Source organism: Rhamphochromis sp. 'chilingali', assembly GCF_963969265.1.
Source record: "Rhamphochromis sp. 'chilingali' genome assembly, chromosome: 15".
NCBI lineage: Eukaryota > Metazoa > Chordata > Actinopteri > Cichliformes > Cichlidae > Rhamphochromis > Rhamphochromis sp. 'chilingali'.
In genome coordinates, this window is record NC_137942.1 from 20,641,902 (window position 1) to 20,668,628 (window position 26,727).

Here is a 26,727-nt window from a genome sequence, read left to right on the forward strand (position 1 = left end):
AACGATAGCTTAATGAATTCCCTTTGACAGCTGTCCTCTATTTATAGACTTGAACATCAAAGGATGAAAGGACTGTCACTATGACATCACCACGTTCTGTGACGTAACAGGGCTTTGGAGCGTGATGTCACGGGGGTGGGCGTGGAAAGGATTTTGGGGGTCTAAACAAAGCGTGTCTTTTTTTTAAAACTTTATTTAACAAACAATGAGTATACAACATACGAACAGATGAAGTATACAACAGAACATGAACACAAAAAGCCAAGGGTGAAAGAAAAAGGTAACAATTATAAGAATACACGCAAAAATTCACATACATATATTGTTGTGAGAGCCTTTTTGTTGGTGCAGTCTGATATTGATTGTATGTGCATGTGCACATCCTTAAAATAATGACAGAAATATGGTGTTTTGTTAGTAAACTTACATTTATGGATAAAAAATTTAGCTAAAAGTATTAAGAAATTTATCATAAAAAACATTTCTCATACTTCTTGGGGAACTTAAAGAAACAGAATAAAACATTTTCCCATCGTAAAGAAAACTCCCTTAAAATATGGACAATAACAAAGCTGCTAAATTCCTTCCAGAATCTCTGTGTAAAAGAACAGTACCAAAAAAGATGTGTCACCGTTTCTGGATGATCCCCACAGAAAGTACAATTAGTATTTATGTCCCTTTTAAATTTGACCATGTAGTGACTGGCTGGATAACATGTATGTCGAATTTTAAAAGAGACTTCTTTCACCTTATTTACAATCAAATATTTATGGGGGACCATCCAGACTGTCTTCCGCTTGATATCTGGAACACTGATTGGAAAATTATATAGTGCAATAAAGTCGTTGTAAGTAAGTAGTTGTCCCTCTTTACTAACCAGCTGAGCCACCAATAGGATCCCATTTTGGAGCCAAGTTTCCAGGAAAAGTGATTTATTTTTCTATAAAATATCTCTGTTGTTCCAGATAAGGTATTTGTGAGGTGAGAAGTTGTGTTTATAAATGAGGGTCCACGCTAAGAGGACCTGCTTATGGAAGGATGAAAGCTTTACAGGGACTTTCTCAACATTGTAATTACAATTTCAAATAAAAGTAAAGCCACCAAAACGAGAGAAAATGTGGTATGGTATAAAGTTCCAGATAGAGGTAGGGTTTTAAGAAAATGTTTGGCCCAATTAATTTTGAAAGTGTTATTTAAAGTAGAAAAGTCTAAGACGTTAAGCCCACCTGATTCGTACTTATTCATCACAACAGTTTTTCTAATATAGTGCGTACGGTTTTTCCATATAAAATTAAAGAGCATACGGTCAATATCTTTACTACTTTTCTTATCCAGATGTAAGGAGAGAGCAGCATATGTTCATCGGGATATCCCTTCAGCTTTAGTAATTAACACTCTACCTTTCAAAGACAAGTCCCTTGTTCCAAGATGGCGCCGCCGCGTATGGATGCCCCGGTGCTTCAGTGCGTTACTTCTGTTTTGTTTTTGTGCATAACTTCTGTGTCTGGGCACTCCTCTGGATATTCTTACACTAGAGAAGAGCTTCTTAACTACAGGACTACAACACCTGTGGATTTACTTCCAATATTTGTCGCATCTGCGGCAGATTTACTGCAGACTCTGATCAGGAAAGTGAGACGCCGAAAGCGAGGAAAGCGAGCCGGCGCACTCGTGCGTCTGAGGAGACGCGGACTGCGAACTGCTCTTCCTGGGATCTTCCTTTCCGACGTACGCTCACTCAGGAATGAGATGGACGAGCTGGCCCTGATGAGAAGCATGAACAGAGACGTTGCCTCCTCCTGTGTCTTGTGTTTTACGGAGTCGTGGCTCTGTGAGGACATCCCGGACAGCGCGCTCAAGCTGGAGGGCTTTCATCTGCTGCGCGCGGACCGGCAGGCCTCTCTCTCTGGTAAGACCACAGGTGGACGTGTCTGCTTCTACATTAATAGTGGCTGGTGCACAGATGTAACAGTGATTGCTCAGCACTGCTCTTCCTCTCTGGAATACCTTTTTATTCACTGCAAACCGTTTTATTCTCCGCGGGAGTTTGCTTCATTCATCTTGGCCGCTGTTTACATCCCGCCAGATGCGGATGCGCAGGCAGCTCAGTGCGCACTCGCGGAGCAGATACTGCACATGGAGCGGACATTCCCGGACTCTCTCATCATTGCTCTTGGGGACTTTTACAACACCCCCCTCCTCACCCCACACAAAAGAGGATTTCACACCACCTCCTCCCACCACAACCCTTCATATTCATGAAGCAGATGCGAGGAAGCAGTTTAAGAGTCTGAATGCTCGGAAAGCTCCCGGCCCAGACGGTGTGTCTCGTCTACTGGACGCAGCCGGAGGGTTCACTTGGTTGTTTGCTCTCAATAGAAGCTGAGCGCGTCTCCGTGTCTGTGCTGGTAAACGATACTGAGTCCCAGTGCTCAGTAAACTGTACACCTGACCGTTATTCTCCCACTGAATCCGGTGTGTCCACGGTCCAACACGTGCTCAACACGATGGTGCTGACCGGTGCCCAAACACACCAGAACACCAAATAAGTAAAATAACACAAACACGAACTTCTCCATGGCTCGTCGGGATGGCAACTGCTCCAAAAGTGACACATGAAATAGGCTGACATTTGAGTTTGACACGGGAGGTGAGGGGGTGTTTTGAATATGCTTGACTCCGTCACGAGGTTGCGCACAGCATCACCGGCAAGGGGGCTTGGTTTGAGAGGTTTTTGGCATCTGTGATGTGATTTACAACCATCCACCCATGTACAGCAAGAAGCCGCACTCACAACCGTGGGCATCAGCAAGTTGGTGAAATTTAAACAAAACAAAACAGCATTCCATCTGAAACTCTCTTATTGTACCCAAAATACAAATTTTAGTGATTACATGTGGCTTCATTAATTATGTTCAAACGGATGAATACATAACGCAAGTAATAACTTTATGATCAGTCAGTGAATGAAGGAGCTCAAGAGTGCAAATATAGTTGCAATAAAGTGACAAATATGCCCTTTTATGTCAAACAAAGACCGAAATAAGTGGCATCAGTGTGAGGATGAGAATGAGCGATCCAACCTCACACTGCAGATATCAGGGCAAAGCACAGTGGGGGGGTTGCAGTCTTCTTGGCTGGACCTTCTTCTGCAGTGTGTGATCTTCTAGGAGAGTCTTCATGCAGCATGCCTGCCAGTGTGGTCCACACTGCTTCTCTGTCAGTCTTGGGCACACTGCGTAGGTCTTTAAAACGTGGGTCCAGTGCAGTTGCGATCTGGAGCCATGCATAGTTGGTATGTTCCTGGCGGGAAGCAAGGTCTTCCTTAAACTTCTCTTTAAACCTCACCACATATGCAGGGTCCTCATCAGTTACTTCCATGACACGGCGCAGGTGGCAGAAGGCTGGTAGAACTACAGAGCAGGAGACGTAGGCCTCTCCTCCCAGCAGTTCAGTCACATATCTGCAGTGGAATACACACACACACACACACACACACACACACACACACACACACACACACACACACACACACACACAGAGAGAGAGATAAGACAGCAAATTAAAAAAAGCTTTTTAATACTAGGTAATATTAATAAAATATTTGATTTCATTTATTTTTTAAATAAGACATTTTCATAATAACAAAACTGATTTAAGATGTATGTTTGATACATTTAATCTAAACCTACAATTATGGTCACAATGACAGGCTCACCTGCAGGGCTCTAGAAGTGTCTCCAGTCTCTGGAGTTTGTCCCACTCTGGAGGCGTCAGGAGGACAAGTTTATGCTTTTGTTTATCCAGAGTCGCGGTTACTGCAGTTTGGTTGCGGATCAAGCGCTTCACCATCTCCAGCGTGGAGTTCCAGCGCGTAGGCACGTCCTGGGCCAACGGCTCCTGCTTGCGCCCCAGTGACACCTGCTCTGCGTTCAGCTCTGCTGTGTTTGCTGGGCTGTGCTTAAAATGGCCAACAATTTTGCGGCATTTGGCCAGCGCAGTGACAAAGCCACTGTCTGCGAGACTCACTGTGATGCATCTCTGTAGAATGTGCGCGGTACACGGCATGTGATTGAATGGCATGATGCGAGCCGCGGCGATCATATTGCGCGCACTGTCCGTGCCTACTGTTGTCACCTTCTCCTCAATTCTCCACCTGCGAGCAACAGTCTGGAACTGCTCTGCACAAGCCTCCGCAAAGTGCCGCTCTTCCGTTTTCATTATAGTCAGCGCAAAGGATGTCAGACCCCAGGCTTCAGTGATTAAATGCGCAGTAACTCCCAGGTAATTGTCATTACTCAATGATGTCCAGTGGTCTCCTGTCAGAGCCACGCATTCTGTGTGAACTAAAGCCTCTTCTTTTTTCTTTTTCTCCGTTTCATACAGTTCGTGGATTCGAATTGTTATTGTGCTTCTCGCTGGGGGCTTGTAGGACGCGTCCTGAGATGCAACCTTTAAAACATCCGCAAAGCCCTTGTCCTCCACAATGCTTAGCGGTCTGCAGTCCTTTGCTATCCATTTGGCTATATTGTCGGTCAGTTTGTCCAAAGAAGACTTACCGAGTGGCCTGCGTTCACTAAGAGTGGTCTGACGCAGGCCGGGTGAAGCTGCTGCCCCGACAAACGCGTGTTTGGCATTAAGGTGGTATTTTAAGGTCGAATTTGAACGGTGAAATTGAAACTCTTTACTACAGTGAGTGCAAATTACAACGCGTTTGTTTATTGTCCCATCTATGTTCTTCTTGTATTTAAATTCCCCATCCAGAAGGCCATCCGCTTCCTGCTTCTCCATTTTCAGTGGCGCGGTAAACAAATCAAGTGGAATTATGGGAGCGACTTATCTGCGTGTTGCGCTAAATAGTTAAATATTCTAACGTAATTAATTCCAAAATTTAATTATCGCAATTAACGCGTTAATTTCGACAGCTATAAATATAATATAATATAATATAATATAATATAATATAATATAATATAATATAATATAATATATCATGTTGCTATTTAATGTTTTTTGTTCGTGTTGCAGCTGCTCTGTGAGCCAAGCTTTCGTTGTCTAAATTCAATGGCAATATATCTCTGCACCACACGATGGCGATAGATTCTCACAGACAGTCTGTGCTCTGCTTCCGCCACCAGTCATCTTTAAATCTTTTTTTTAATTCAATGAAACCTTTATTTAACTGTCCATCTCGCGGCATTACTTAAAAAAAATCATATTTAAATACAAAGAAGATTAAATACATGAACGACAGTAAATTGATAAAATAAGAGCAAATAAATATATTTACAAATGATAGCAACATCAATGGAATAAAAGCATGAACAGCAGCAGAAGGAGAAAGAGGCCTGTATCTACATTATTACTCTGGCAGCTCTCAGTCTCCATACAGACAGGACACGTTGCAGCGTAATTGCAGACAGGTGCGTGGGCCTGAGCTCCGCCCAGGCAGAATGACGAGTGGAAGAAAGCAGCAACACAATAAACATATGTAGCCTTGCGGAGCCGGCCGGGCAGACACCGAGACAGAGTGCAACGATTTTATACGTGACAACATACACAAAAAAACACACACAACAAAAATCAGAATGTGTTTGTGATTTGGATTTTTATTTAAAGGTGAAACCTTTTTTCTTTTCTTGTTTTGCCAGATTAGACATTTTGATTCATTTCATTTAGTTTTTTTGTTTTACTTTGATGCTATAATAGATGTTTTTAAAATGTAGTCATATTTAATACTATATTGCATCATGGCAAAAAAACAGTCTCCTCAAGCTGCTTTATACTGTAAGGTAAAAACACTACAGTAAAAGCCAGAAAACCCCAACAATCCAATGATCCCCTTTGAGCAAGCACTGGGCGACAGTGGGGAGGAAAAACTCCCTTTAGGAAGAAACCTCCGGCAGAACCAGGCTCAAGAAGGGGCGGCCATCTGCTGCGACCGGTTGGGGGTGGGTGGGCAATCTCAGTCCACGAGGGCCGGTGTCCCTGCAGGTTTTAGATGTGTCCTCGAACCAACACAGCTGATTTAAACGGCTAAATTAGCTCCTCAACATGTCCTGAAGTTCTCCAGAGGCCTGGTAACGAACTAATCATGTGATTCAGGTGTGTTGAGCCAAGGTGAGATCTAAAACCTGCAGGGACACCGGCCCTCGTGGACTGAGAATGCCCACCCATGATATAGGGAGACAAGATGAAGTATACTTCTAATGGCCTATTTTAGCAGTTAATTTTTAACAATCAACTGGTGGTAATCCATCATCAGAATTGAGGAAAGGTGGTGTTGATGGAGACTCTACAGGAGGATTCACTGGGGAAGCCATACCTGCACTTCTGCCAGGGTGTCTTGGACGTACCTGAATAAATGTAGTTTTCCCTGGAAGTGGACGAGGATTAATCTGAGACGGAGTCTCCTCAGAACATCTCCCCATCATGCTTCTATGGTCCAACGATGCCAGCTTTTGTCCTTTCTGTTTTTCTAATTTAAGCTGGAGTTGAGCGTCTTTCACTCTAGATTTTAGATGACCTATCTCTTTTTCTTCATTGCCAGCCTTTTGGATAATCTGGTTCACTGGTCCAATGAGCTCCTCTCTTTGTCGGAATAAAGCGTACTCGGAAGACTTTACCATGTCATTGTACTGCTTTTTAAATGATTCCAGCTCCCGTGTTTTATCTAGTAAAGCTGCATCTAGATCCTTGCATCTGATACGTAGACAGTTCAGCTGTTTTTCAAGAAACTCCTTCGTTGTTCCAACAAAGGGGATGCCTTCCACTCCGTCTACGTATTTCTTTTTCACGTTGTGGAACATATCCCTAAATTCCACCTTTTCTTTTCCTCTCAAGTGACCTGCATGTGGAAATGCCTTTTCAAAGGACAAAACGCACTGGCACAATTCCTCTTGGAAGTAGCGCTCTTTCTTCTCCAGCCAATTCACTTTGGATATAAATCTTTCCCGTTGCTTTTTTGTGGAGCGCAGTTTCTCTTCCAGCGCCACCTTTTCAGCCAGTGCCTGATTGTGTGCCGCTTTTACTTTGTGCCGGTCCACTGCTGTCTTTCTGTGGTTTTCCTGCTCTGTGCTTAGGGCCTTTTTGACGTCTTCAATTTTCTTTTTCAAAGAATCAACTTCGTCTTCAAGCATAGCCTTCATTTTCTTTTCCAAGGCCAGAGCTCTAATATTACTCTGGCATTTCTGCTTGATCGCCATATTCTGGGCCTTTTGGTCGTCTATCACTTTGCCCATTTGACCTTTCTCCTCTGTTAATTCTTTCATGTTTTTAACCATAAATTCATTTTCGTCTTGTAACTGTGTATTACGCGACAAAACACCGTCAATCCAACACTGCGAGGATTGACGTTCTTCCTCGCGTTCCTTAACCGCATTGACGGTCACACCTCTACTATTTTTTACTGCCGTCTGCAGCTTTTCTATTTTGGAGTCATACATGTTGATCACCTCTTCTAACTTCCTGTCTGCAGCATTTGCTTTGTTTTCCAGTTTTTTAGTATTTTCCTGGTAAAACTGCTGCATCTTATTTTTTTCCTCTTTGTGGCGTTTCAATAATAATTCAACAACTTGGCTGTTGTGAAATTGCTGACGTGCCACCTTTTCTTTCTCTGTTTCCAGCAGTCCTTGCAGGACTTGGACTTCGTCCTCGTGTTTTTCTTTAAGCTCAGCCAGAGTTTTCTCCGTCTCTGCGCGGAACTTTACCAGAGCTTCGTGGTCATCTTTTATCGAGTCCAACCTGTCTGCGATGTTTGTCCTGTCATCCAAGACCGAACCCAGCAGCTTATTATTCTGCAAAAGTTCATTGTTTTCTTTTGTTAGATCCTCGATCCGTTTCTTATTGACTGTATGCAGGTTTTTGAAGTAGTCAAGCTCAGTTTTGAGCTTTTCAACCTCGTCGATCATTGGCTGCAGTCTTTGCTCGAACTGTCTGGCATATGTTTCTTTTTCTTTTTCACTTTTTTTAACCATTGTTTTCGAGAAATTAACATTTCTGTCTTTGTTAGCTTTCGAACTCATTTCTGCTTTTTTATGTGCTGTATCACTCCAACAAAACGATAGCTTAATGAATTCCCTTTGACAGCTGTCCTCTATTTATAGACTTGAACATCAAAGGATGAAAGGACTGTCACTATGACATCACCACGTTCTGTGACGTAACAGGGCTTTGGAGCGTGATGTCACGGGGGTGGGCGTGGAAAGGATTTTGGGGGTCTAAACAAAGCGTGTCTTTTTTTAAAAACTTTATTTAACAAACAATGAGTATACAACATACGAACAGATGAAGTATACAACAGAACATGAACACAAAAAGCCAAGGGTGAAAGAAAAAGGTAACAATTATAAGAATACACGCAAAAATTCACATACATATATTGTTGTGAGAGCCTTTTTGTTGGTGCAGTCTGATATTGATTGTATGTGCATGTGCACATCCTTAAAATAATGACAGAAATATGGTGTTTTGTTAGTAAACTTACATTTATGGATAAAAAATTTAGCTAAAAGTATTAAGAAATTTATCATAAAAAACATTTCTCATACTTCTTGGGGAACTTAAAGAAACAGAATAAAACATTTTCCCATCGTAAAGAAAACTCCCTTAAAATATGGACAATAACAAAGCTGCTAAATTCCTTCCAGAATCTCTGTGTAAAAGAACAGTACCAAAAAAGATGTGTCACCGTTTCTGGATGATCCCCACAGAAAGTACAATTAGTATTTATGTCCCTTTTAAATTTGACCATGTAGTGACTGGCTGGATAACATGTATGTCGAATTTTAAAAGAGACTTCTTTCACCTTATTTACAATCAAATATTTATGGGGGACCATCCAGACTGTCTTCCGCTTGATATCTGGAACACTGATTGGAAAATTATATAGTGCAATAAAGTCGTTGTAAGTAAGTAGTTGTCCCTCTTTACTAACCAGCTGAGCCACCAATAGGATCCCATTTTGGAGCCAAGTTTCCAGGAAAAGTGATTTATTTTTCTATAAAATATCTCTGTTGTTCCAGATAAGGTATTTGTGAGGTGAGAAGTTGTGTTTATAAATGAGGGTCCACGCTAAGAGGACCTGCTTATGGAAGGATGAAAGCTTTACAGGGACTTTCTCAACATTGTAATTACAATTTCAAATAAAAGTAAAGCCACCAAAACGAGAGAAAATGTGGTATGGTATAAAGTTCCAGATAGAGGTAGGGTTTTAAGAAAATGTTTGGCCCAATTAATTTTGAAAGTGTTATTTAAAGTAGAAAAGTCTAAGACGTTAAGCCCACCTGATTCGTACTTATTCATCACAACAGTTTTTCTAATATAGTGCGTACGGTTTTTCCATATAAAATTAAAGAGCATACGGTCAATATCTTTACTACTTTTCTTATCCAGATGTAAGGCGAGAGCAGCATATGTTCATCGGGATATCCCTTCAGCTTTAGTAATTAACACTCTACCTTTCAAAGACAAGTCCCTTGTTCCAAGATGGCGCCGCCGCGTATGGATGCCCCGGTGCTTCAGTGCGTTACTTCTGTTTTGTTTTTGTGCATAACTTCTGTGTCTGGGCACTCCTCTGGATATTCTTACACTAGAGAAGAGCTTCTTAACTACAGGACTACAACACCTGTGGATTTACTTCCAATATTTGTCGCATCTGCGGCAGATTTACTGCAGACTCTGATCAGGAAAGTGAGACGCCGAAAGCAAGGAAAGCGAGCCGGCGCACTCGTGCGTCTGAGGAGACGCGGACTGCGAACTGCTCTTCCTGGGATCTTCCTTTCCGACGTACGCTCACTCAGGAATGAGATGGACGAGCTGGCCCTGATGAGAAGCATGAACAGAGACGTTGCCTCCTCCTGTGTCTTGTGTTTTACGGAGTCGTGGCTCTGTGAGGACATCCCGGACAGCGCGCTCAAGCTGGAGGGCTTTCATCTGCTGCGCGCGGACCGGCAGGCCTCTCTCTCTGGTAAGACCACAGGTGGACGTGTCTGCTTCTACATTAATAGTGGCTGGTGCACAGATGTAACAGTGATTGCTCAGCACTGCTCTTCCTCTCTGGAATACCTTTTTATTCACTGCAAACCGTTTTATTCTCCGCGGGAGTTTGCTTCATTCATCTTGGCCGCTGTTTACATCCCGCCAGATGCGGATGCGCAGGCAGCTCAGTGCGCACTCGCGGAGCAGATACTGCACATGGAGCGGACATTCCCGGACTCTCTCATCATTGCTCTTGGGGACTTTTACAACACCCCCCTCCTCACCCCACACAAAAGAGGATTTCACACCACCTCCTCCCACCACAACCCTTCATATTCATGAAGCAGATGCGAGGCAGCAGTTTAAGAGTCTGAATGCTCGGAAAGCTCCCGGCCCAGACGGTGTGTCTCGTCTACTGGACGCAGCCGGAGGGTTCACTTGGTTGTTTGCTCTCAATAGAAGCTGAGCGCGTCTCCGTGTCTGTGCTGGTAAACGATACTGAGTCCCAGTGCTCAGTAAACTGTACACCTGACCGTTATTCTCCCACTGAATCCGGTGTGTCCACGGTCCAACACGTGCTCAACACGATGGTGCTGACCGGTGCCCAAACACACCAGAACACCAAATAAGTAAAATAACACAAACACGAACTTCTCCATGGCTCGTCGGGATGGCAACTGCTCCAAAAGTGACACATGAAATAGGCTGACATTTGAGTTTGACACGGGAGGTGAGGGGGTGTTTTGAATATGCTTGACTCCGTCACGAGGTTGCGCACAGCATCACCGGCAAGGGGGCTTGGTTTGAGAGGTTTTTGGCATCTGTGATGTGATTTACAACCATCCACCCATGTACAGCAAGAAGCCGCACTCACAACCGTGGGCATCAGCAAGTTGGTGAAATTTAAACAAAACAAAACAGCATTCCATCTGAAACTCTCTTATTGTACCCAAAATACAAATTTTAGTGATTACATGTGGCTTCATTAATTATGTTCAAACGGATGAATACATAACGCAAGTAATAACTTTATGATCAGTCAGTGAATGAAGGAGCTCAAGAGTGCAAATATAGTTGCAATAAAGTGACAAATATGCCCTTTTATGTCAAACAAAGACCGAAATAAGTGGCATCAGTGTGAGGATGAGAATGAGCGATCCAACCTCACACTGCAGATATCAGGGCAAAGCACAGTGGGGGGGTTGCAGTCTTCTTGGCTGGACCTTCTTCTGCAGTGTGTGATCTTCTAGGAGAGTCTTCATGCAGCATGCCTGCCAGTGTGGTCCACACTGCTTCTCTGTCAGTCTTGGGCACACTGCGTAGGTCTTTAAAACGTGGGTCCAGTGCAGTTGCGATCTGGAGCCATGCATAGTTGGTATGTTCCTGGCGGGAAGCAAGGTCTTCCTTAAACTTCTCTTTAAACCTCACCACATATGCAGGGTCCTCATCAGTTACTTCCATGACACGGCGCAGGTGGCAGAAGGCTGGTAGAACTACAGAGCAGGAGACGTAGGCCTCTCCTCCCAGCAGTTCAGTCACATATCTGCAGTGGAATACACACACACACACACACACACACACACACACACACACACACACACACACACACACACACACACACACACACACACACAGAGATAAGACAGCAAATTAAAAAAAGCTTTTTAATACTAGGTAATATTAATAAAATATTTGATTTCATTTATTTTTTAAATAAGACATTTTCATAATAACAAAACTGATTTAAGATGTATGTTTGATACATTTAATCTAAACCTACAATTATGGTCACAATGACAGGCTCACCTGCAGGGCTCTAGAAGTGTCTCCAGTCTCTGGAGTTTGTCCCACTCTGGAGGCGTCAGGAGGACAAGTTTATGCTTTTGTTTATCCAGAGTCGCGGTTACTGCAGTTTGGTTGCGGATCAAGCGCTTCACCATCTCCAGCGTGGAGTTCCAGCGCGTAGGCACGTCCTGGGCCAACGGCTCCTGCTTGCGCCCCAGTGACACCTGCTCTGCGTTCAGCTCTGCTGTGTTTGCTGGGCTGTGCTTAAAATGGCCAACAATTTTGCGGCATTTGGCCAGCGCAGTGACAAAGCCACTGTCTGCGAGACTCACTGTGATGCATCTCTGTAGAATGTGCGCGGTACACGGCATGTGATTGAATGGCATGATGCGAGCCGCGGCGATCATATTGCGCGCACTGTCCGTGCCTACTGTTGTCACCTTCTCCTCAATTCTCCACCTGCGAGCAACAGTCTGGAACTGCTCTGCACAAGCCTCCGCAAAGTGCCGCTCTTCCGTTTTCATTATAGTCAGCGCAAAGGATGTCAGACCCCAGGCTTCAGTGATTAAATGCGCAGTAACTCCCAGGTAATTGTCATTACTCAATGATGTCCAGTGGTCTCCTGTCAGAGCCACGCATTCTGTGTGAACTAAAGCCTCTTCTTTTTTCTTTTTCTCCGTTTCATACAGTTCGTGGATTCGAATTGTTATTGTGCTTCTCGCTGGGGGCTTGTAGGACGCGTCCTGAGATGCAACCTTTAAAACATCCGCAAAGCCCTTGTCCTCCACAATGCTTAGCGGTCTGCAGTCCTTTGCTATCCATTTGGCTATATTGTCGGTCAGTTTGTCCAAAGAAGACTTACCGAGTGGCCTGCGTTCACTAAGAGTGGTCTGACGCAGGCCGGGTGAAGCTGCTGCCCCGACAAACGCGTGTTTGGCATTAAGGTGGTATTTTAAGGTCGAATTTGAACGGTGAAATTGAAACTCTTTACTACAGTGAGTGCAAATTACAACGCGTTTGTTTATTGTCCCATCTATGTTCTTCTTGTATTTAAATTCCCCATCCAGAAGGCCATCCGCTTCCTGCTTCTCCATTTTCAGTGGCGCGGTAAACAAATCAAGTGGAATTATGGGAGCGACTTATCTGCGTGTTGCGCTAAATAGTTAAATATTCTAACGTAATTAATTCCAAAATTTAATTATCGCAATTAACGCGTTAATTTCGACAGCTATAAATATAATATAATATAATATAATATAATATAATATAATATAATATAATATAATATAATATAATATAATATATCATGTTGCTATTTAATGTTTTTTGTTCGTGTTGCAGCTGCTCTGTGAGCCAAGCTTTCGTTGTCTAAATTCAATGGCAATATATCTCTGCACCACACGATGGCGATAGATTCTCACAGACAGTCTGTGCTCTGCTTCCGCCACCAGTCATCTTTAAATCTTTTTTTTAATTCAATGAAACCTTTATTTAACTGTCCATCTCGCGGCATTACTTAAAAAAAATCATATTTAAATACAAAGAAGATTAAATACATGAACGACAGTAAATTGATAAAATAAGAGCAAATAAATATATTTACAAATGATAGCAACATCAATGGAATAAAAGCATGAACAGCAGCAGAAGGAGAAAGAGGCCTGTATCTACATTATTACTCTGGCAGCTCTCAGTCTCCATACAGACAGGACACGTTGCAGCGTAATTGCAGACAGGTGCGTGGGCCTGAGCTCCGCCCAGGCAGAATGACGAGTGGAAGAAAGCAGCAACACAATAAACATATGTAGCCTTGCGGAGCCGGCCGGGCAGACACCGAGACAGAGTGCAACGATTTTATACGTGACAACATACACAAAAAAACACACACAACAAAAATCAGAATGTGTTTGTGATTTGGATTTTTATTTAAAGGTGAAACCTTTTTTCTTTTCTTGTTTTGCCAGATTAGACATTTTGATTCATTTCATTTAGTTTTTTTGTTTTACTTTGATGCTATAATAGATGTTTTTAAAATGTAGTCATATTTAATACTATATTGCATCATGGCAAAAAAACAGTCTCCTCAAGCTGCTTTATACTGTAAGGTAAAAACACTACAGTAAAAGCCAGAAAACCCCAACAATCCAATGATCCCCTTTGAGCAAGCACTGGGCGACAGTGGGGAGGAAAAACTCCCTTTAGGAAGAAACCTCCGGCAGAACCAGGCTCAAGAAGGGGCGGCCATCTGCTGCGACCGGTTGGGGGTGGGTGGGCAATCTCAGTCCACGAGGGCCGGTGTCCCTGCAGGTTTTAGATGTGTCCTCGAACCAACACAGCTGATTTAAACGGCTAAATTAGCTCCTCAACATGTCCTGAAGTTCTCCAGAGGCCTGGTAACGAACTAATCATGTGATTCAGGTGTGTTGAGCCAAGGTGAGATCTAAAACCTGCAGGGACACCGGCCCTCGTGGACTGAGAATGCCCACCCATGATATAGGGAGACAAGATGAAGTATACTTCTAATGGCCTATTTTAGCAGTTAATTTTTAACAATCAACTGGTGGTAATCCATCATCAGAATTGAGGAAAGGTGGTGTTGATGGAGACTCTACAGGAGGATTCACTGGGGAAGCCATACCTGCACTTCTGCCAGGGTGTCTTGGACGTACCTGAATAAATGTAGTTTTCCCTGGAAGTGGACGAGGATTAATCTGAGACGGAGTCTCCTCAGAACATCTCCCCATCATGCTTCTATGGTCCAACGATGCCAGCTTTTGTCCTTTCTGTTTTTCTAATTTAAGCTGGAGTTGAGCGTCTTTCACTCTAGATTTTAGATGACCTATCTCTTTTTCTTCATTGGCAGCCTTTTGGATAATCTGGTTCACTGGTCCAATGAGCTCCTCTCTTTGTCGGAATAAAGCGTACTCGGAAGACTTTACCATGTCATTGTACTGCTTTTTAAATGATTCCAGCTCCCGTGTTTTATCTAGTAAAGCTGCATCTAGATCCTTGCATCTGATACGTAGACAGTTCAGCTGTTTTTCAAGAAACTCCTTCGTTGTTCCAACAAAGGGGGTGCCTTCCACTCCGTCTACGTATTTCTTTTTCACGTTGTGGAACATATCCCTAAATTCCACCTTTTCTTTTCCTCTCAAGTGACCTGCATGTGGAAATGCCTTTTCAAAGGACAAAACGCACTGGCACAATTCCTCTTGGAAGTAGCGCTCTTTCTTCTCCAGCCAATTCACTTTGGATATAAATCTTTCCCGTTGCTTTTTTGTGGAGCGCAGTTTCTCTTCCAGCGCCACCTTTTCAGCCAGTGCCTGATTGTGTGCCGCTTTTACTTTGTGCCGGTCCACTGCTGTCTTTCTGTGGTTTTCCTGCTCTGTGCTTAGGGCCTTTTTGACGTCTTCAATTTTCTTTTTCAAAGAATCAACTTCGTCTTCAAGCATAGCCTTCATTTTCTTTTCCAAGGCCAGAGCTCTAATATTACTCTGGCATTTCTGCTTGATCGCCATATTCTGGGCCTTTTGGTCGTCTATCACTTTGCCCATTTGACCTTTCTCCTCTGTTAATTCTTTCATGTTTTTAACCATAAATTCATTTTCGTCTTGTAACTGTGTATTACGCGACAAAACACCGTCAATCCAACACTGTGAGGATTGACGTTCTTCCTCGCGTTCCTTAACCGCATTGACGGTCACACCTCTACTATTTTTTACTGCCGTCTGCAGCTTTTCTATTTTGGAGTCATACATGTTGATCACCTCTTCTAACTTCCTGTCTGCAGCATTTGCTTTGTTTTCCAGTTTTTTAGTATTTTCCTGGTAAAACTGCTGCATCTTATTTTTTTCCTCTTTGTGGCGTTTCAATAATAATTCAACAACTTGGCTGTTGTGAAATTGCTGACGTGCCACCTTTTCTTTCTCTGTTTCCAGCAGTCCTTGCAGGACTTGGACTTCGTCCTCGTGTTTTTCTTTAAGCTCAGCCAGAGTTTTCTCCGTCTCTGCGCGGAACTTTACCAGAGCTTCGTGGTCATCTTTTATCGAGTCCAACCTGTCTGCGATGTTTGTCCTGTCATCCAAGACCGAACCCAGCAGCTTATTATTCTGCAAAAGTTCATTGTTTTCTTTTGTTAGATCCTCGATCCGTTTCTTATTGACTGTATGCAGGTTTTTGAAGTAGTCAAGCTCAGTTTTGAGCTTTTCAACCTCGTCGATCATTGGCTGCAGTCTTTGCTCGAACTGTCTGGCATATGTTTCTTTTTCTTTTTCACTTTTTTTAACCATTGTTTTCGAGAAATTAACATTTCTGTCTTTGTTAGCTTTCGAACTCATTTCTGCTTTTTTATGTGCTGTATCACTCCAACAAAACGATAGCTTAATGAATTCCCTTTGACAGCTGTCCTCTATTTATAGACTTGAACATCAAAGGATGAAAGGACTGTCACTATGACATCACCACGTTCTGTGACGTAACAGGGCTTTGGAGCGTGATGTCACGGGGGTGGGCGTGGAAAGGATTTTGGGGGTCTAAACAAAGCGTGTCTTTTTTTTTAAACTTTATTTAACAAACAATGAGTATACAACATACGAACAGATGAAGTATACAACAGAACATGAACACAAAAAGCCAAGGGTGAAAGAAAAAGGTAACAATTATAAGAATACACGCAAAAATTCACATACATATATTGTTGTGAGAGCCTTTTTGTTGGTGCAGTCTGATATTGATTGTATGTGCATGTGCACATCCTTAAAATAATGACAGAAATATGGTGTTTTGTTAGTAAACTTACATTTATGGATAAAAAATTTAGCTAAAAGTATTAAGAAATTTATCATAAAAAACATTTCTCATACTTCTTGGGGAACTTAAAGAAACAGAATAAAACATTTTCCCATCGTAAAGAAAACTCCCTTAAAATATGGACAATAACAAAGCTGCTAAATTCCTTCCAGAATCTCTGTGTAAAAGAACAGTACCAAAAAAGATGTGTCACCGTTTCTGGATGATCCCCACAGAAAGTACAATTAGTATTTATGTCCCTTTTAAATTTGACCATGTAGTGACTGGCTGGATAACATGTATGTCGAATTTTAAAAGAGACTTCTTTCACCTTATTTACAATCAAATATTTATGGGGGACCATCCAGACTGTCTTCCGCTTGATATCTGGAACACTGATTGGAAAATTATATAGTGCAATAAAGTCGTTGTAAGTAAGTAGTTGTCCCTCTTTACTAACCAGCTGAGCCACCAATAGGATCCCATTTTGGAGCCAAGTTTCCAGGAAAAGTGATTTATTTTTCTATAAAATATCTCTGTTGTTCCAGATAAGGTATTTGTGAGGTGAGAAGTTGTGTTTATAAATGAGGGTCCACGCTAAGAGGACCTGCTTATGGAAGGATGAAAGCTTTACAGGGACTTTCTCAACATTGTAATTACAATTTCAAATAAAAGTAAAGCCACCAAAACGAGAGAAAATGTGGTATGGTATAAAGTTCCAGATAGAGGTAGGGTTTTAAGAAAATGTTTGGCCCAATTAATTTTGAAAGTTTTATTTAAAGTAGAAAAGTCTAAGACGTTAAGCCCACCTGATTCGTACTTATTCATCACAACAGTTTTTCTAATATAGTGCGTACGGTTTTTCCATATAAAATTAAAGAGCATACGGTCAATATCTTTACTACTTTTCTTATCCAGATGTAAGGAGAGAGCAGCATATGTTCATCGGGATATCCCTTCAGCTTTAGTAATTAACACTCTACCTTTCAAAGACAAGTCCCTTGTTCCAAGATGGCGCCGCCGCGTATGGATGCCCCGGTGCTTCAGTGCGTTACTTCTGTTTTGTTTTTGTGCATAACTTCTGTGTCTGGGCACTCCTCTGGATATTCTTACACTAGAGAAGAGCTTCTTAACTACAGGACTACAACACCTGTGGATTTACTTCCAATATTTGTCGCATCTGCGGCAGATTTACTGCAGACTCTGATCAGGAAAGTGAGACGCCGAAAGCGAGGAAAGCGAGCCGGCGCACTCGTGCGTCTGAGGAGACGCGGACTGCGAACTGCTCTTCCTGGGATCTTCCTTTCCGACGTACGCTCACTCAGGAATGAGATGGACGAGCTGGCCCTGATGAGAAGCATGAACAGAGACGTTGCCTCCTCCTGTGTCTTGTGTTTTACGGAGTCGTGGCTCTGTGAGGACATCCCGGACAGCGCGCTCAAGCTGGAGGGCTTTCATCTGCTGCGCGCGGACCGGCAGGCCTCTCTCTCTGGTAAGACCACAGGTGGATGTGTCTGCTTCTACATTAATAGTGGCTGGTGCACAGATGTAACAGTGATTGCTCAGCACTGCTCTTCCTCTCTGGAATACCTTTTTATTCACTGCAAACCGTTTTATTCTCCGCGGGAGTTTGCTTCATTCATCTTGGCCGCTGTTTACATCCCGCCAGATGCGGATGCGCAGGCAGCTCAGTGCGCACTCGCGGAGCAGATACTGCACATGGAGCGGACATTCCCGGACTCTCTCATCATTGCTCTTGGGGACTTTTACAACACCCCCCTCCTCACCCCACACAAAAGAGGATTTCACACCACCTCCTCCCACCACAACCCTCCATATTCATGAAGCAGATGCGAGGAAGCAGTTTAAGAGTCTGAATGCTCGGAAAGCTCCCGGCCCAGACGGTGTGTCTCGTCTACTGGACGCAGCCGGAGGGTTCACTTGGTTGTTTGCTCTCAATAGAAGCTGAGCGCGTCTCCGTGTCTGTGCTGGTAAACGATACTGAGTCCCAGTGCTCAGTAAACTGTACACCTGACCGTTATTCTCCCACTGAATCCGGTGTGTCCACGGTCCAACACGTGCTCAACACGATGGTGCTGACCGGTGCCCAAACACACCAGAACACCAAATAAGTAAAATAACACAAACACGAACTTCTCCATGGCTCGTCGGGATGGCAACTGCTCCAAAAGTGACACATGAAATAGGCTGACATTTGAGTTTGACACGGGAGGTGAGGGGGTGTTTTGAATATGCTTGACTCCGTCACGAGGTTGCGCACAGCATCACCGGCAAGGGGGCTTGGTTTGAGAGGTTTTTGGCATCTGTGATGTGATTTACAACCATCCACCCATGTACAGCAAGAAGCCGCACTCACAACCGTGGGCATCAGCAAGTTGGTGAAATTTAAACAAAACAAAACAGCATTCCATCTGAAACTCTCTTATTGTACCCAAAATACAAATTTTAGTGATTACATGTGGCTTCATTAATTATGTTCAAACGGATGAATACATAACGCAAGTAATAACTTTATGATCAGTCAGTGAATGAAGGAGCTCAAGAGTGCAAATATAGTTGCAATAAAGTGACAAATATGCCCTTTTATGTCAAACAAAGACCGAAATAAGTGGCATCAGTGTGAGGATGAGAATGAGCGATCCAACCTCACACTGCAGATATCAGGGCAAAGCACAGTGGGGGGGTTGCAGTCTTCTTGGCTGGACCTTCTTCTGCAGTGTGTGATCTTCTAGGAGAGTCTTCATGCAGCATGCCTGCCAGTGTGGTCCACACTGCTTCTCTGTCAGTCTTGGGCACACTGCGTAGGTCTTTAAAACGTGGGTCCAGTGCAGTTGCGATCTGGAGCCATGCATAGTTGGTATGTTCCTGGCGGGAAGCAAGGTCTTCCTTAAACTTCTCTTTAAACCTCACCACATATGCAGGGTCCTCATCAGTTACTTCCATGACACGGCGCAGGTGGCAGAAGGCTGGTAGAACTACAGAGCAGGAGACGTAGGCCTCTCCTCCCAGCAGTTCAGTCACATATCTGCAGTGGAATACACACACACACACACACACACACACACACACACACACACACACACACACACACACACACACACACACACAGAGAGATAAGACAGCAAATTAAAAAAAGCTTTTTAATACTAGGTAATATTAATAAAATATTTGATTTCATTTATTTTTTAAATAAGACATTTTCATAATAACAAAACTGATTTAAGATGTATGTTTGATACATTTAATCTAAACCTACAATTATGGTCACAATGACAGGCTCACCTGCAGGGCTCTAGAAGTGTCTCCAGTCTCTGGAGTTTGTCCCACTCTGGAGGCGTCAGGAGGACAAGTTTATGCTTTTGTTTATCCAGAGTCGCGGTTACTGCAGTTTGGTTGCGGATCAAGCGCTTCACCATCTCCAGCGTGGAGTTCCAGCGCGTAGGCACGTCCTGGGCCAACGGCTCCTGCTTGCGCCCCAGTGACACCTGCTCTGCGTTCAGCTCTGCTGTGTTTGCTGGGCTGTGCTTAAAATGGCCAACAATTTTGCGGCATTTGGCCAGCGCAGTGACAAAGCCACTGTCTGCGAGACTCACTGTGATGCATCTCTGTAGAATGTGCGCGGTACACGGCATGTGATTGAATGGCATGATGCGAGCCGCGGCGATCATATTGCGCGCACTGTCCGTGCCTACTGTTGTCACCTTCTCCTCAATTCTCCACCTGCGAGCAACAGTCTGGAACTGCTCTGCACAAGCCTCCGCAAAGTGCCGCTCTTCCGTTTTCATTATAGTCAGCGCAAAGGATGTCAGACCCCAGGCTTCAGTGATTAAATGCGCAGTAACTCCCAGGTAATTGTCATTACTCAATGATGTCCAGTGGTCTCCTGTCAGAGCCACGCATTCTGTGTGAACTAAAGCCTCTTCTTTTTTCTTTTTCTCCGTTTCATACAGTTCGTGGATTCGAATTGTTATTGTGCTTCTCGCTGGGGGCTTGTAGGACGCGTCCTGAGATGCAACCTTTAAAACATCCGCAAAGCCCTTGTCCTCCACAATGCTTAGCGGTCTGCAGTCCTTTGCTATCCATTTGGCTATATTGTCGGTCAGTTTGTCCAAAGAAGACTTACCGAGTGGCCTGCGTTCACTAAGAGTGGTCTGACGCAGGCCGGGTGAAGCTGCTGCCCCGACAAACGCGTGTTTGGCATTAAGGTGGTATTTTAAGGTCGAATTTGAACGGTGAAATTGAAACTCTTTACTACAGTGAGTGCAAATTACAACGCGTTTGTTTATTGTCCCATCTATGTTCTTCTTGTATTTAAATTCCCCATCCAGAAGGCCATCCGCTTCCTGCTTCTCCATTTTCAGTGGCGCGGTAAACAAATCAAGTGGAATTATGGGAGCGACTTATCTGCGTGTTGCGCTAAATAGTTAAATATTCTAACGTAATTAATTCCAAAATTTAATTATCGCAATTAACGCGTTAATTTCGACAGCTATAAATATAATATAATATAATATAATATAATATAATATAATATAATATAATATAATATAATATAATATAATATATCATGTTGCTATTTAATGTTTTTTGTTCGTGTTGCAGCTGCTCTGTGAGCCAAGCTTTCGTTGTCTAAATTCAATGGCAATATATCTCTGCACCACACGATGGCGATAGATTCTCACAGACAGTCTGTGCTCTGCTTCCGCCACCAGTCATCTTTAAATCTTTTTTTTAATTCAATGAAACCTTTATTTAACTGTCCATCTCGCGGCATTACTTAAAAAAATCATATTTAAATACAAAGAAGATTAAATACATGAACGACAGTAAATTGATAAAATAAGAGCAAATAAATATATTTACAAATGATAGCAACATCAATGGAATAAAAGCATGAACAGCAGCAGAAGGAGAAAGAGGCCTGTATCTACATTATTACTCTGGCAGCTCTCAGTCTCCATACAGACAGGACACGTTGCAGCGTAATTGCAGACGGACGATCTGATTTCCTCGTGTCAGCATTGTTCCCACATCATCATAATTAATGTTTTTCCAGGTTCAACATGGCAAGTGACCAATCACCTTCTTGTGACGTCATTCCTTTGCGACTTCGAAATACCCGCCTTCGAGTATTTCGAAATACAAGTGAAGAAGCGAGAAACCGCCGCCTGTCCGCCGAATTTGAAGTCAATTTAGGATACTTTCCTTTAATAAACGGTAAGCATTATACATATGTTCCTCACTTGGCTTGCTGTTTGTTTGCTAGTGATAGGCTACTTGACGACAGCATTAGCTAACCAGTGTTCTCTAGACCAGCGTTCCCCAACTTTTTGGGTGTTTCGTGGTCCGGGGGTTGGGTCAGGCAAAATTGCAGTAGCTTCCCTGATCATTTTACAAACATAAGTGAAGAGAATCTGGACTAAAAGGCCTAGACTTATGGTTGTGTGCTGAATCTATGAATCAAACTATCACCTGGAAACATAATTAACTGGTCCATAGCTGTGAAACTGGACATGAGTTCTTGATTCTATGGAGATTAACAGTAATCCAGAAATTTACAAATTTGTCCTGGTACATCGCGTAAATGTTGTCCCCGGGACATCGCGTAAATGTTGTCCCCGGGACATCATGTTAAAGTTGCCAGAGACATACCATATGAAAGTTTAGCTTCTTTTAGCCCCTGTTTGATATATATATATATATATATATATATATATATATATATATATATATATATATATATATATATATATATATATATATATTTTTTTTTTTTTTTAATATTTACATTGTATTGCAAAAAAAACACCAAAACAAGTTAAAATGAATTAATGAATATTGACTAATTAAAACTTCGTTATTTTTCCACCAGAAATGGACGATATAATTAGAAGAAGTGTTCTGAATGACGAAAAAAAAAAAAAGAACTGGAAAAGACACACAACTTTGTGTGCATGTGTCACAATGCCAGGAGGACCCATTCAGTGTTGTGTTAGAAAAATTGAACTCATTAACCCTTCATGGACATTATAAATGTTTAAATGTTGCCTCAGGTAAAGACAGGAAAAGAGACTATTACAAATTCAACTGCATCAGAGCTGGGGAAAAAAGTCGAAACAGCTACAGAGCAGTGGGCTGTAAGGCCTATGTTTCATTTAAAGTACTCAAATGTTGGAAAGACCACACAGTCATCGTGCAGCGTACATATGATAAGCATGATGGGCATGATCCTTCGGACCCAAAAGACGCACATTTCAACAATATTTCCAGTGATTTGAGGAGGAAGATTGAGGAACTGCTTTCCCTTGGAACTAAGCCAGCCATCATACTAACCGAATGTCGTAAATGGGCCAAAGAACATGGACACAGAGATCTTCACAACAGAGAGCATTTTGTCACACCACGTGACATTGACAGTGTTAGAACCTGCATGATGAGGAAGAAGCACTTTAACTGTGGAGACAGTCAAAGTGTACATACCTTACTTAATGGAAAACATCAAGAACATGTTCTCTTCTATCAACCATACACATCTGACCAAGAACTAATGATTGTTTTGCAGACACCTGTAATGAAATCAAACATGGAGAACTGTGCAAAACAGTTAGTATTTGTTGACACCACGCACTGCGTTAACCAGTATTCATTTCCCTTATTCACACTTGTTGTAAGAGATGATCATGGGCATGGAGTCCCTGTGGCCTATGCTATTGTCAGCAACGAAAGTCAGAAAACCCTGGAAACTGTTCTTGGAATAGTTTGTGAGCATTTCCCAACTTCCCTGAGGTTAAAAATACATTGACAGCTATTAATTTTGAAATAATTCCTTTTCAAAAAAGTTATAACATGCCAGAATCTAATGCTATAGCTGCAGCATGGGCTGCAAAAAACTTTCCTTTCCAGTTGTTAAAGTTATTCCTATAGGCTGTATGCAGTATTTTATATATCTACTTGTGAGTTGAAATGTTTAATTTGGCATTGAAGTGGTGCTTTGAGATAGCAAAAACATTTTCATACTGTTTAATCTCATTTAGTGTTTTCTTTTTTTCTGTAGAGCATTTATGGTTGACAAAGACTTTGCGGAAATAAATGCTTTGCAGAAGGTTTTTCCAGAGTCAGCTATCCTTCTATGCTGGTACCATGTCTTGCAGGTAAACCACATTGTTTTCTTTTCACGTTGTCTAAGATGCACCTGAAACACATTTTTACAACAGGGTCCTGTTGTTATGATTTGCCTCATTGTGATATTCACCTACTCAGGTTAATGAATATAAAGGGATAAAATGTTGAGTGACTTTGTCCATCCATTTAAGACCACAGTGCACTCATCTTCTGGTGGCTGCTTCTCAAAGCTCTTTTTGACATTTAAAAATATGTTTGCCTGGTTGATTTCTGTAATGCACAGGTCCTCTTGTCCAGTGAGTGACAAAGTTATTTTTGGACGTCAGCTTTCTTTTATGCTTTTTGTACAGCTGCTCCTCTGTCTCTCTCTCCAGATTAACTTTTTTTCTCTTACATTCACAGGCTGTTAATCGATGGCTTTCAAAATCAGAGTCCGGGGTCCATGGGCTTTCTAACACCCAAAAGAGAAATGAAATCATTTCTTTCTTTTGTAAGCTGAAAGCTTGCACATCTGTAAGTGTAATTTGTCTATTTCACATTTTGATTTCTTGATTACACTATGAGCATAATAACTTTCAGTTGCTAAAAGAAGTTACAGAGATATACAAAATAGATTTTTGAAACAATTTCTAAAACTGGCTTCTTATCTTGCTTATCAAAACAAGTACTTAAGCTGTGCAGACCATCATTGTGTCACCCACTGTGCAGTAGAACTTGTGAGTGGGATTCTTTCACAGACAGATGCTGAAACCAAATATGCTTATAGGTTTAGTGTTCCTTCTTAGCCATTGTAAGGGAAGAAATAATTGCTTCTTAATACAAAAACACGACATATTATTAATAACTTAAAATTCTTAATGTTATTCAATAAAAGGAAAAGGGCTTCAATACATAATATTAAAGATTTCAATAGGTCTGTTAAATGGATTGAAATATATTCTGTTGCATCCAATTCTCTTAGGAGGACGACTTTAAAGCCACATCAGCAGAGTTCTGCCAGACATTTAAGCAATACCCTTTGGTGTGCCAGTATTTTCAGAAGCACTGGGAAGGCATTGGCCACATGTGGTGTGACTACGGCCGTCGCTTCAGTCACGCTCGTTCTGAAACAAACAATGTGATTGAAAGGTATGATTTATTATTTTGACCTCATTCAATTGTATTGCTGAAAAAAAGATATTATGCTTTAATCCAAGAGGCTAAACTGAGTAGGTTCGTCATGTCATTGCCAGAACAGGTTTTAGGCAAATCCTTTAAATTCTAGCAGCGTTTTTTATGTTATCACAACAAAAAACAGAGTAGGTGGATTTGCCTAAATCAGCTAAACCGGCACAGAGCATTCCTTTATAAAAGACGTGTGCAATAGGTATTCCAATTTTTAAAAAAATAATACAGTCTTGATTAAAACTTTAAATTCCTTCAATTACAGTTACTAATCATTTCAAATAACTGTTTTTCAGATTTTTCCACCGCCTGAAATACCAGTTTTTATCTGGCTACAAGAATAGGCGTCTGGATGATCTGATTGAAGTGCTCCTAGGGAAGGCCGACGACTACTTCTCAGTCATAAAAACCCTGCAAGATGTGGGCCGCATGAAAAACAGGTTTGCTGACACCTTGTCTCAAGTTTCAGACTCTGCTTCAAGACTGATGGAAAGTGGTTGGGCTCTTAAAATTACAGTCAAGAACAGCCATGGAGTTAATGCATATCAAGTCCCATCTGAGTCAAGAGAAGACATGGTGTATGATGTCTGCCCTGTTGAGTCCTACTGCAACTGTACATATGGCTTACGAGGACTTCTTTGCAAGCATCTAGTGTTACTTGCAAAATTAGCAGAGGTTGACAATGACATCTATCCAAACATGGAAACAGACATTTCTACCTTGGCAAGAATTGCAGTGAAAGAAAGGCATTACTTTGTACACTGTGAGGACTTGAAAGTGATAAAAATGCCAAGTTTGTTTGGAAATCTGTGTTTTTTTGCATCGGCTGAAACACTTCAGTGCACTTGTTGTACGTTCTCTCACTATAACACATGTGCTTGCCTGAAGGTGGCTTGTAGCCATTTTAAACAAATGAAAAACTCTCTGAAAAGTCCTCTATCAACTTTGAATGACACTCCTGTAGTTGAAAGCACAGACAAAAAATGCACAGAAGATGCAGTTGGAAAACGAAATGCTGTTTTAGACACAGTTAAACAGTGGGCATTCATTCCAGAGGGTATTACTCCAATGATAGATGAACTGCATACAAATGTCTTAAAAACAAAACAAGTAGGCAAAAGTATATGCCAGTACGAAATAAAGACGACAGATAATGCACGCAAAATTAGGCCATTGTATTCTAGCAAGAAACGTTCGGCCAGCATCGACATTCCAACAGTCTGTGAAAATGAATGTGAACAGTCGATAACCACTGAAAGAGAGACATCCTCTGGAGAAAATGAAAACCTTTTGGAATACAAAACAAAAAAGAGAAGAGTTAAAGCTAAGTATATGCACAAGTAGACTTTTGTGTGACATTTCAAAGGGACTGCATCCATTACTTCTGTTTATTGAAACCTAAAGCTGAATAGCTGTCTTAACTTTCTGCCAAGGAACAGTTGAAAAGAAATTGTTTGGTCTCTCAAGCAGTTGTTATTTATGTGTGTTATTCATTACTTTGGCTTGGTTGCTGTTTTTGATACAAATTCATCTGTGCCCATTGTAATATTTTCATATGTTACTATTTTTATATTGCTATGCATTATAAATAAAGGATTACTTATTACTATTAAAGGTCTGCATTTGTAATTGTTGGTATTATTTATAAAATATGCGCTCTTAAGTTTTTTGCTCCATAAAACGATACCTGTCACTTTTTGGACATAGAGTATCAGCTGTTGAGAATCCTGGCTCATACAAAATAGAAGTAAAAGGTTTCAACATCCAGCCTTTTTATGATTAAATACAAAGTGTAATAACAGAGTTATTGGGGTGTGATTTTGTTAATAGTTAGTCTTAAGTATAAGTTTAATAGTAATGAGTAAGAAA

The 26,727-nt window shown here is 41.9% G+C and overlaps 1 protein-coding gene across 4 annotated transcripts; it reads left to right on the forward strand.

Moving 5' to 3' along the window:
• Positions 1–21,630: 21,630 nt before the first annotated feature.
• LOC308411740 (uncharacterized protein) lies at positions 21,631–26,472 on the forward strand. Of its 4 annotated transcripts, none has more exons than XM_080905752.1 (6): positions 21,631–21,789; positions 22,445–23,358; positions 23,627–23,723; positions 24,097–24,207; positions 24,656–24,822; positions 25,155–26,472. In XM_080905752.1, the coding sequence occupies exons 2-6, from the start codon at positions 22,478–22,480 to the stop codon at positions 26,200–26,202; spliced, it is 2,304 nt and encodes a 767-aa protein (XP_080761878.1). In that variant the 5' UTR covers positions 21,631–21,789; positions 22,445–22,477; the 3' UTR covers positions 26,203–26,472. The 4 variants fall into 4 exon arrangements, with proteins under 4 accessions (XP_080761878.1, XP_080761879.1, XP_080761880.1 ...); XM_080905753.1 differs by having other exon boundaries at positions 22,445–23,175; XM_080905754.1 differs by lacking the exon at positions 22,445–23,358 and having other exon boundaries at positions 21,639–21,789.
• Positions 26,473–26,727: the final 255 nt, after the last annotated feature.

Coding starts and splice junctions, on each gene's coding strand:
- LOC308411740 (XM_080905752.1), top strand. CDS start 22,478: ATGACGAAAAAAAAAAAAAGAACTGGAAAAGACACACAACTTTGTGTG. Junction 23,724..24,096: donor GCTGGTACCATGTCTTGCAG/GTAAACCACATT, acceptor TTACATTCACAG/GCTGTTAATCGATGGCTTTC. Junction 24,208..24,655: donor AGCTGAAAGCTTGCACATCT/GTAAGTGTAATT, acceptor CAATTCTCTTAG/GAGGACGACTTTAAAGCCAC.